The 12217-nt window shown below is 39.5% G+C and overlaps 1 protein-coding gene across 3 annotated transcripts in view; it reads left to right on the forward strand.

Moving 5' to 3' along the window:
* The window catches only part of LOC114243911 (two pore calcium channel protein 1), a 40531-nt gene that overhangs the window by 17336 nt on the left and 10978 nt on the right, over window positions 1-12217 (forward strand). For all 3 annotated transcript variants that reach the window (XM_028175564.2, XM_089733829.1, XM_089733828.1), the window contains exons 4-16: window positions 284-409; window positions 1299-1479; window positions 1902-2034; window positions 2300-2399; window positions 2738-2918; window positions 3500-3712; window positions 4462-4581; window positions 7330-7498; window positions 8173-8343; window positions 8892-9087; window positions 9763-9868; window positions 10897-11003; window positions 11781-11889. In XM_028175564.2, coding sequence (XP_028031365.2) covers window positions 284-409; window positions 1299-1479; window positions 1902-2034; window positions 2300-2399; window positions 2738-2918; window positions 3500-3712; window positions 4462-4581; window positions 7330-7498; window positions 8173-8343; window positions 8892-9087; window positions 9763-9868; window positions 10897-11003; window positions 11781-11889 — 1912 coding nt within the window. The remainder of the gene's footprint in view (window positions 1-283; window positions 410-1298; window positions 1480-1901; window positions 2035-2299; window positions 2400-2737; window positions 2919-3499; window positions 3713-4461; window positions 4582-7329; window positions 7499-8172; window positions 8344-8891; window positions 9088-9762; window positions 9869-10896; window positions 11004-11780; window positions 11890-12217) is intronic.

Consider the following 12217-nt stretch of genomic DNA (forward strand, 5'->3'; position numbering starts at 1 on the left):
AAACATAATTTCCACCTCATGCCATTTCTTTCTCTTCTTCATTGAATCTTGTGTATTCTCACTTTTCTTTTCCTATCCTTTTTTAGGATGGGAAACATATTTCAGGATCTTGAATGAAAGATCCAAAGGTTACCCTTATATTTTTGAGATACGAACAGGAATCCAATGATACCATTAAAGAATGTAAACTGCATTACAGTTTTAGTCAATATACATAATGGTGTCGCTACTGAAATGTGGAAAACTGTTGGGTCATGATACTAATGTACTGATGTTATTTTAGCTTCCAGTATGGGCACACGGTACTATAGAATTAATGGCGTTAACTGTGATCGGAATAGAGCTACATCTGAAACTGAAATGGATCGGATGGAGCACCATACTTAAACACAAGAGGACCATGTTAAAGGTATGATACGCAAACTTCTTTGATCTGCAGATGCAGAAAATTGTGCATGTTTTAAAGAAAACCTTTCTTCAATGGAAAATTCGGTTGTTGGTAGTGACAGGCTTTAAAATTAGTTGTCAATTCGAAAGAAGAATTATGGGTTTTCTGCTATATTACATATCACATGATGTGTGTTTTAATAAAAATGGTTACATAAATATAATAATCATTTTTGTAAGATGATCTCCGACCTAAATATGTAACAGGCTAATTAACATTTTAACTAATATATAATATAGAGCTTCGCTTTTGAAATTACAATCGAAAATTACAATCTCAATTTCGGGAAAGGATCGATCGCTGATAAACTAGATAAGGGATAAGTATTTTATTGTATGGTCCTCGAATTCCACGAGGTAGTGCTGTAATATAAAAAAAATGGAACTTGAAATTTTGGAAGGAAAATTTTAATCCCCGTTTTTATTCCCTACCAATTTAACTACATACATTTAAATATGGTAAATAAATAATTTTAAGTTTCTCATGAAAAACTAGCCGCTTCTTAATTACAATAATGTCATGGGCGATAAAGAACATATTACATATTAAAATATACACAATAGAAACGATTTATTTTACTTGTCTTCACCTCAGGCAATCATCATCACAATTACTTTATGTCGACCCGTTGTTGCAAATGATTCACTCTACTATGTGTCATTTAAATGCAGGACAATTCTTGTCGACCACGGGCCACTTGTCAAGGCCTGTAGCACAAAATGTAACTATTTAGAGAAATCAGTTGCATATATTTAAGAATTCAGTCATTTTATACATGATTGTACGTGATAAAAATAGAGATAAATTAATAGAATACGTCATTTTTACGCATAATTCTTGATATTTCCAGGGTATAACCCTGCTAATAATGGTGCTTGAAGCTGTGGTAGTGCTGTGCCGGCAATCCTCACACTTCAGAGTAACGAGGGCGCTGCGTCCTATCTTCTTAGTGGACACGCGGCACTGCGGCGGAGTACGGAGGTTCATTAGACAAATTCTGCAATCGTTACCACCGATTATTGATATGTTAGGTATGAATAACTAATACAGAGATGCACAAACATCAAGTATTGGCGCAACTTTTTGAACGTTTTCATTCATGTTGGATGTAACAAAAATGTCATCTAGATAAACGGACATTATAAATATACAAAATTATGAGATCAGTTCTTAAATAGTTTTTTATATACACTGTGTCTACCCGGTCTTTAAAAAAGGCAATCTAAAAACTATGTAATCAATAGTTAAGTTTGAGTATATATGTATATTAAAGGGCATAGCAAAATTTGGTAAAATCCATTGATTAGATCTAGATGTTAAAAAAATAAACATAATAATATCTAATAGGTAATATAAAAAAGAATCTATGTTGAATGTGTTTCGATGTTAGTATAATTGTGATCAGTAGACACGAAAAAGGAGTAATCTAGATACAATTGTATTTTTGTTGCAGGTCTATTAATGTTCTTCGTGGCGACTTACTCGCTTTTAGGATTCTATTTATTCTCTGAGCATGTAGACAATGGACACTTCCAGACGCTTAGTGACTCATTCGTTAGTATGTTTGTTTTGCTGACTTCGGCAAAGTAAGTTGATTCATGCATTAAACTAGTTATTTTATGTTTGGTTGAATATTATCGATCTCGCTGATATCGATACATGTGGGAAAATGTGCGAATGGTAAAATCGCCTGCAACTACATTTTACGAGAGCAGTGCTGCGCAGAATCTACCACTGGATCGAAATCATTTATGATGTATTGTTAGGATCCGTATTTTGCAATGTTAACAGAATTTGTAATAGTAATTACGTTATATTCACTCTTTGCCTAAAAAATTATTATTATTTCAGCTTCCCAGATGTGATGATGCCATCTTATGCCAAGTCGAAGTGGTACGCACTATTCTTCATCTTGTACATAATTACCGTTCTCTACGTCTTGATGAATTTGGTTAGTATAAACATTCTTATCAACGAAGTACAAGAAACTGATCCAAAGATTGAAAAAGGTTTTTTTTTACTACATAAATATTAACAGAAAAAAATATCTACCTACTAAAGCCGTATCGTTTTAGTTTGATTAGTCGACAGTTATGTCAAGTGTACATTACGTACTATGTTTGAACGTCATGTGTGTGTATCTACCAAAGTGCATTCTCGGTACAAGTCACCTCTCCCGGCATAATTCATATTTCCTTCCGTATTCTGATGTCAGCAAAGAATCGATAAAATTCTGCAACTATGCCATTCTGTATCCATCTGTATTGAATAGCTGTGCGTTGTCTTCAGATGTTGGCCGTTGTTTACGAGACCTTCACCCGGATCGAACGCGAGAAATGTCGCGCGCTGTTACTGCATCGCCGCGGTGCTACACGTCACGCCTTCCGACTGCTTGTCTCACGACGAGCGCCTCACGCAGTCCGGTTGAGACACTTCGCGGGACTCATGAGACATTACGCGCCGCATTACAGTTAGTGCTCTCTTGTAATTTCAGTTTATTAATTTGTTTACCGCTAAAGATTAGCATCAGAGTCCACTGGCAATATTCAATGCCGTTACTCATCTTGAGACACGAGGTCGTATTTACAGTTGGGTGGACGAGCTCACAGCCTTCAAATCGAAACGCATTACTGTTTCACGGCAGAAATAGGTAGGGTGGTGGTACCTACCCGCGCGGACTCACAAGAGGTCGGTCCTACCACCAGTAATTACGCAAATTATAAATTTGCGGGTTTGATTTTTATTACGCGATGTTACTTGAAGTAAATTGTGAACATTTGCTGAGTACGTATTTCATTAGAAAAATTGGTACATGCCTGTGATTTGAACACCGATACATCGCTCAATACGAATGCACCGGATCTCTTATCCTTTCGGCCAATACGACTTCTACTCTACTACCAGCAATTAGTTAGCAAACTATTAGTAGACTTTGCGAGATTATTTTTTAATGCCTGTCTGAAAATTGTTTTATACCCCAACCCTTGCATAGTTCGTCTCGTCACGAGTACACCGTCCGCTCACACCAGTGTATTGTCCTTACCTCCCCAGATGGTCTAGACGTGTACCTAATGTTCAAGCACCTGAACCAGACCGGCACAGGGGGTCTCTCCCGGGCGGAGTTCGCGAACGTGTACGATGTGTTCGCGCTGCGCTGGGCGGCGCAGACCGCGCGCGCTCCGTGGTACGCCGCGTCGCCGCTAGAGCCCATCGCCCGCGCCGCCGCCGCCGCCGTGCACTGGAAACACTTCGAGCATCTTGTCTGTAAGTCCACAGATTACTAAAAGAAAAGAAAAGAAAAAAGAAAAGTAAAGAAGCCTTTATTAACAACCTTAATTCATATTTAAGTACATACTATTCATTTAACTTTTTTTTTCTTTGCATTTGACATCGGCTAAGATTGCTTTGCTTTCGCATAGGCCTTCCCCAAATCCTACCATAAGTTCCGGTCGTGGCATTTCCTCTTCCACATTGAGCATGCAACGGCTTTTATGTCATATACCCAGCTTTGGAACGGTCGTCTTTTTAATCTTTTCCCCTCTCGAGGGTACCATTCAGTTACTAATTTAGCCCATTTTTCTGTTTTGCTTCTTATTAAATGATCTATCAATTTCCACTTTAATAAATTACTAAATAAATAAATTAATAGATTACTAAAGCATACTATGTAATATGTAAGTCTTATTTACTTTAAGCTATGGTAATGAGTTTCAGGCATTGATTACTCGACCTTTGAGACTATCTCAGTTCTCGGTATTGGAAGTCGCAAATCCATATTTAAGGAAGAAACATAACATAATTAACTCAAAACAGGAGATTGATTTCTAATTATTTAGAACATTTTAGCTAATTCTGAGACAGTCAGCACCGCTTTACCAACACCTAAGCTTAACAAAAAAGCGAGCCAAATCATTCTGTGGGTAAAAAAGAAAAAAAAAAAAAAAAAATGTTATAAAAACGGGCTTCGTTTTAATTTACAAATAATTTACAATAATTTACAAATTCTTCGACAGATGCCGTGATCGTGTGTAATGGCGTGTCGCTAGTGTGGCGACTGTGTCAGATCAACGAAGACCTGCAGACGAGTGCACAGCTGCTCTGCGCTTCATGGGACACGTGGCTGTTCTTGACCTGTAAGAGTTTGATTAATGTTTATCTTATCTTATACCTTTAAACGCAATTCTTGTATATACCTAGTCAAGTCATAAATTCTGTCACATGTTTAATGTAAAATAATTGAAACAAGTTTATTCATTATGTAACCATTCATATACCAAAATGAACTTAACAAAACATAGATTCTTATGACACTAAAGATTATTCAAAATTACCTCCGTGATTTTGAATATAGGCCTTCAATCTGCGCGGCCAGTCGTCTATCGCAGCACGAACGAGGTCCATGTCAATATCGGCGGCTGCCTTAATCAAGGATGTCTTGAGTGACTCCAAATTGGGATGAGGCTTTGAGCACGCCTTTTCCTCCAAGTGTTGCCATATCTTGTAATCTAACGGATTCAAATCTGGACTGGAGGAAGGCCAGTCTTCGTGCCGGATGAAGTCGATTTCACGCGCCGCCAGCCAGTCTTGTGTGCTCTTCGCTCTATGAGCTGGCGCCGAATCTTGTTGGAATACCCAGTGCCTGTTATTGAACATGGTATGAGAAACAGGTTCCACAAGGTTTGTCAGGGTTGTATTTTGATACACAACTGCATTCATTTTTACACCTTTCTCACAAAAATGTACCTCTGTTAAGCCCCAATAAGAAACTCCCAACCATACCATGAGCGAGGATGGAAAATGACCTCGTTGGACACGCGGAATACGGTTGCTCGCTTCTTCACTACTGTGTGCGTACACCTTATCATTTTGTTTGTTGTAGCTATCTTCTACGGTAAAAATTTTTTCATCCGAAAAAAAAATTTCCCGATATTTTTTTCCCGCGTACCGCTTCAACAAAGCGCGGCATCTCTTCAGTCTCAGGTCCATTAGACGAGCATTCAAACGATGTCCTGTTTTTCTTCGATATGCCCGAAGCCCTAAGTCTTCATTTAACACCCTTTTCACCGTGGTTCTGCTTAACCCCATCTGAAGGGCCAACAGTTTCTGCTTACGTTTGGGATTTCTTTGAATTCGCGCCTTCACAGCTTTTATCACTGCTGGAGTCCTAACAGACCGAGGGCGACCACTTCTTGACCTGTCATGTACACTAGAGTCTTCATTGTATCGTTTGGTGGTACGATAAACGAATCTTTTGGTTATATTCAAATTTTTCAGTATGTTAAAAATTTGAATTGGCGCGTAACTGCAACGATGCAACGCAATAACTGCAACACGGTCTTCTTTAAGCGTCCACTCCATATTTAAAAATGAGTAAAATTCTAAAAGTATACATTTTTATTTTCATGAACAATTCGAAATTCGAATTCAATAAACTTTTTTGTGGCCAGCATTCTAAAAGAAAAGTTTTTACTGTGTGACAATACTTATGACCTGACTAGGTATATGTAACCTCTATACGATTAATCCTTAAAGAAGTTAATATGTTATTTATATCATTCTTCTATAGATGACATAAATAGAATTTCGATTATTGAAATATTAGAACATTAGACATATAAAGAGCATTTTTGCAATATTAAAATATAAAAAGATATAAAAATAATGGTGAAGCAATAGCTTTAAATTTTTTTTTTTTTTTTTTTTTTTTTATTGCTTAGCTGTGTGGACGAGCTCACAGCCCACCTGATGTTAAGTGGTTACTGGAGCCCATAGACATCTACAACGTAAATGCGCCACACACCTTGAGATATAGTTCTAAGGTCTCAGTATAGTCACAACGGCTACCCCACCCTTCAAACCGAAACGCATTACTGCTTCACGGCAGAAATAGGCGGGGCGGTGGTACCTACCCGTGCGGACTCACAAGAGGTCCTACCACCAGTAATTACGCAAATTATAATTTTGCGGGTTTCATTTTTATTACACGATGTTATTCCTTCACCGTGGAAGTCAATCGTGAACATTTGTTGAGTACGTATTTCATTAGAAAAATTGGTACCCGCCTGCGGGATTCGAACACCGGTGCATCGCTTCAACACGAAAGCACCGGACGTCTTATCCGTTAGGCCACGACGACCACTTTAAATGTTGTTTCTCTTTAAAAGAGCAACTCAATTGCTATAGTTTTACAAAGCTAAACTATATTTTGATTTAAATAAATAAATACATTATATATATATAATCTGAATCTCGGAAACGGCTCCAACGATTTTCATAAAATTTAGTATACAGGGGTTTTCGAGGGCGATAAATCGATCTAGCTACGATTTATTTTCAGAAAATGTTGTTTTATTCGTGTTTTCAATAATCAACTCTTCCCGACATCTATTGGCGAATAATAATACTATTTTTCTTAATTGAGGGCAACTAACCGCCTTAAAGACACAAAAAGATGGCATTATCAAAAAAAAAAACCAGCTCGGTCATCATCTAGTCACTACTACACTATGATTTAAAAAGACCTTATCCATTAGTAGGACATTCAAAACTCTTGATTATACTATTTATACTCTGTAACGAGTTAAAATTGACGTGGAATGCTGCAGAAACTATTAAGTAGAACTTCAAAACAGCCACCACTTGAATCATCATTTTATAGACCAATTTATCTATTTCAAAACTATTTAAAAAGCTATTAAGTCTTGCAGTAAGAGAAACAAGTTGAAATGGCAGCCATTTGCTTACATGGCCGGACGAGCTCACGGCCCACCTGGTTTTAAGTGGTTACTGGAGCCCATAGACATCTACAACGTAAATGCCACTGCCTACCTTGAGATATGAGTTCGAAGGTCTCAGTATAGTTACAAATTTTTCGTTTCCAGTGTTCCTGATCGAAGCGGCCCTGCGGATGATGGCTTCCGGACTCGCCGCGTACTTGGAGAGCGGCTGGAATGTCTTCGATCTCAGTGTTACGTTATTAGCATTGATGGGTGCGGTGTTGTTGTCGATCGCTCCTGGGCTATTCATCGTTGTCATATTTAGGCCTCTCAGGTGAGAACCGCTTTTTATTTCGCTTTAGATGGACTGAAGAATAGATTGCCTAGAATAAAGTGGCTATCAGAGCCCGTTAACAGTTACTTTGAATCTGCAGTTCAACACGATAAGGTATCGTGGCCCTTAACCCGGTTCACATAGCAACCATTATCGACGTCTTAGTTTTATCCTCTCGGATCCTTTTGACCTACACTCTATATTGTTGGAAATTAAGGGTCAAGCAGCTGCCCTTGGGCTTCTATCAGGGACGCTCGAACAGTAATTATCAAACCGTTCCTTCCTGACGGACCTTGCCGATCCGTCCTGGATTAGGCCATAAAAATCCATTAATAACACAAGTCAATTGTAACCGACAACCTTAACACATCATCTCGAAATCTTAATTGGATAACGAACGTTCCAACCTTCAAACCTTTCCCCCATTAGTACAAGTCATCAGTAGTAGTGTAGCTAGGTAGTACCCCCTAGCAATTTACGAAAGGTACCGTAAATTACCACCAGAACATCTGAGCAGTCACAGTACTTTTGGCCCATCTCAAACCTGCACTCTTCGCTCAAGCGTCCGATCCCCTCCGAGGTCAGAACCCGGATGAGGTAGGGGCGTTACCGCCCATCTCAAACCTGTACCTAAAAATCCAGGGCTAACACAAAATACCATCCATTTAACGCAGGTTAATGCGTCTCTACAAGCTGAAGAAGCGGTACCGTGATGTCTTCGGAACTCTAGTGCTCCTGTCTCCCCTGATGTCATCGGCTGGCTGCGTGATGCTGGTCATGTACTACTTCTTCTCGATCATCGGGATGGAGCTCTTCGCTTCTTATCAACTAAAGAACTGTTGTGTGTGAGTGAAAATTATGACCATTACATACGTTGGGTGTAGGCCTAGAATAGCCACTCCTTCTCTTACCGCGGTTCTTATGAGACGACTAAGGGATTCACCAGAGAATGGTAGCATCAGTCTCGAAGTGTTAGTGTACTTGGATTGCTTAACTTTACTGGTAGCAGGACGTATCAAAAGCCCACACGGGTAAGTACCACCACCCCGCCACTATGACCCCATGTCTTGAGGGTGGGTGTTGGAACTGACGTTTTAATGTCACACTAGAAGATTTGTGAGCTCTCTTAATTATCCTCGCAATAAAAAAGACGTCTTTTACTCCCTTTGGTTTTCACAAATCGTAAACGAAATTGAAACTGATTTTGATATTATTTCCGGCATTAAGAATGCTTTACAGATTTCGGGGTCGCGGTTGACTAGTGTTTTTCAAAACTTCGACGCCATATAAAGTGAAAGTGGTTTTAATTGTACAAAGAAACACCTTCGTTTAACTCAGTTAAGTACCCATGCAAGCACCCTTTGGTTTCAATGATATATCTGCCTACCCTCAGGAACACAACGGTGGAAGACTTCTACAAGTACTCGTCCAATAGCTCGACCGCCCTCGGCTATTATTACCTGAACAACTTCGAGAACCTCGTCACCAGTGGAGTCACGCTCTTCGAACTGACAGTTGTCAATAACTGGTTTATATTGATGAACGCGTATGCCAGTGTCGCGGGGCAGTTCACCAGAATATATTTTATGGTAAGTACAGGTATCCGAACCCTTGAGGCTCAATTACAATGTAATCGGTCTGTTTGTTTAAAACTTGATCGGTAAATGCTTTACTCAGAAGGCCTTGAATGCCCGCATAGCTTTATTGCGACCATTAATCAAAATAAAAACCATCCTATAGCCTAACTTGGAACAAACACATATTTAAAAAAAAGAAGAAGTTAAATTCGGTTCAGTAGTTTATGTGTTCATCGCGGACAAACAACGTGACACGTAATTTATATATAGATTACATTACGTGATGTAGGTATAATCTTTCATCTGTTAGATGTCCATTTATTCATCCATTGCGTTCGACAGATGTTTTTTATTTATTTATTTTTTATTGCTTAGATGGGTGGACGAGCCCACCTGGTGTCAAGTGGTTACTGGAGCCCATAGACATCCACAACGTGAACGCGCCATCCACCTTGAGATATAAGTTCTAAGGTCTCAAGTATAGTTAAAACGGCTGCCCCACCCTTCAAACCGAAACGCATTACTGCTTCACAACAGAAATAGGCGGGGTGGTGGTACCTACCCGTGCGGACTCACAAGAGGTCCTATCACCAGTAATTACGCAAATTATAATTTTGCGGGTTTCATTTTTATTACACGATGTCGCTAGTCGCGTGCTGATAGGTTACTTAGTAAGGACGGTTTCAGGTGTTCTACCTATTCACGATGGTGGTGTTGACCATCGTGGTGGCGAGCGTACTGGAGGCATTCCGATTCAGGATACAGTACAAGAGGAGCACAACTAAGAGAGACGGTGAGAATTCTTTTCTTTTTTTTCTCTTTTTTATTGCCTAAATGGGTGGACGAGCTCACAGCCCACCTGGTGTTAAGTGGTTACTGGAGCCCATAGACATCTACAACCGTAAATGCGCCACCCACCTTGAGATGGTCTCAGTATAGTTACAACGGCTGCCCCACCCTTCAAACCGAAACGCATTACTGCTTCACGGCAGAAATTGGCGGGGTGGTGGTACCTACCCCTGCGGACTCACAAGAGGTCCTACCACCAGTAATTCCTCTCCGAGCATTCTCTTGGGTTTCGGCGACCGGCGGTCTGTTTTCTGCTTATCGCATTGCTGCTCCACAAGCCACTCTGATCACTTTCGTGAGTGACATCAGTAATCATAATTGACCACATGTTTTGGATAACGCAACGATACTTACGTTTAAGCCCTTTTTAATACGCTTTTATTAGCTTCAGATGTATGTTAGTATGTAACGGAATCTTTGAACATGATTTTGACCCCCTTCAAAACGTCGGATTAACTCGAAATTTGGTATACTTATTAAGAACCGATGACAATTCAACATTAAAAAAAATAAAAAAAAACATATTGAAAAAATTTAAATTCAACTAAAAAATGAAAAATAAATAATAGTTTAAAAAAACTAACAAAATACGCTTTTATAGAAAATCCAACTAAAAAATACAAAGTAAATTTTAATAAATTTGAATTAAAAATAGTGTAAAAAAATTATTTTATCGTATTTTGTATTTTGAAAAAAAGCTTGCGGTGCTTTTCAGGATATTATCAAAATAACCCTTCTACTCGTATCTGTTCATAAAATATTTATAACTACTGATACCATGCACCCCACGCTTTTTTTTACATTAAAATCATTTTTAATTTAAATTTTATTTTCTATTTTTTAGTTAGATTTTCTATGAAAGCGTACATATTTTGTTAGTTTTTTTAAACTATTATACTTAATTTATTATTTTATTGGTTCGTTTGGTGAACTCGTTCACAGTTCCATTACGGTTTGTTTATTTATTATCAGAGGAGAAACTCCTGCACGAGGAGGTGCACACGAGCTGGGAGGAAGCCCAGAGACTCGGCGCTGCCGGTACCCTGGCTGACACTCTGCGCCAACACCTGCCCCCCGGCGTACGTATATACACTTTTATGTTCGATAACATTCCCGATCCTGCGGACAGAATGGAAAGCAGTCGACGTCGCCCAAAACACGTCATCTCGGATCCTCCCGATCCCCTAACGGTGCTTTTAGGTACTTCAAGCACCGGTCACCGTTCGAGTAAATTAACTCTCAGACACAGCCCACTGAGTTTCTCGCCGGATCTTCTCAGTGGGTCGCGTTTCCGATCCGGTGGTAGATTCTGCGAAGCACGGCTCTTGCTAGGGTTCGTGTTAGCAACGTCACCAGGTTTGAGCCCCGTGAGCTCACCTACTAGCCACGGTTACGCTGAAATAGCCTCTCAAGGCTATCAGCTTAGGTAGGGAAAAAAAAAGTTACATAAGATACGAAATTCATTCGGGTGTTTGTCTGTGCGTCTGTACAATAAAATCCCACAAGATGTTCAGAACCTATAGAGTAACTAATACTACTAACATCATTACAGTATGTGACCAGGCACTTACTATGAGAACAGCTAAATAAATAAACAGAAAAAAAATTATGATAATAATTAAACTTCCACAAAAAATAGAGCAAACTTTATTATTTTAACTATTTTATCTGTTGTTCTATTGCAGTGTGTATTTGTTAAGTGTCACGAGTGCTCACAGGCGCTCACGTTGCCGTGTTCAGTGAGCACCTTTCCAATAGGCAGCAGCCAAGGCTCTTGAGCGACGATGACTACTTCTCAATGCTTTTAGCGTCAAGCCTTATTAGTGAAAACTCATAGCTTTTTTTTAAAATTCCAGGTCGAGGTTACCTTTATAGGTTCGAGACCTCGTACAAAAGAGGTCCTGCAGCGGAGGATGTATCAGTCGGAGATTCAGAAGTGGCTGGCCGAAGAAGACGAAAATGAGGGTAGGCTATCGCTTGAATCATAAGCCGAATGAAGCAGCGTAATAATGATGTCGGTAAAAGTTCCCCACAGACACAGCCCACTGAGTTTCTCGCCGGATCTTCTCAGTGGGTCGCGTTTCCGATCCGGTGGTAGATTCTGCGAAGCACGGCTCTTGTTAGGGCCAGTGTTAGCAACACTCCGGTTTGAGCCCCGTGAGCTCACCTACACGTCAAGGATATACTGAAATAGCCTCTCAAGGCTATCAGCATAGGTAGGAAAAAAAGGCACATAATACCTTCATTCAATGTAAAAAAAACTCAAAAATCTTAAAAATGGTACTTAACCCCT

The sequence above is a fragment of the Bombyx mandarina genome, chromosome 16, assembly GCF_030267445.1.
Source record: "Bombyx mandarina strain Sakado chromosome 16, ASM3026744v2".
Lineage (NCBI taxonomy): Eukaryota > Metazoa > Arthropoda > Insecta > Lepidoptera > Bombycidae > Bombyx > Bombyx mandarina.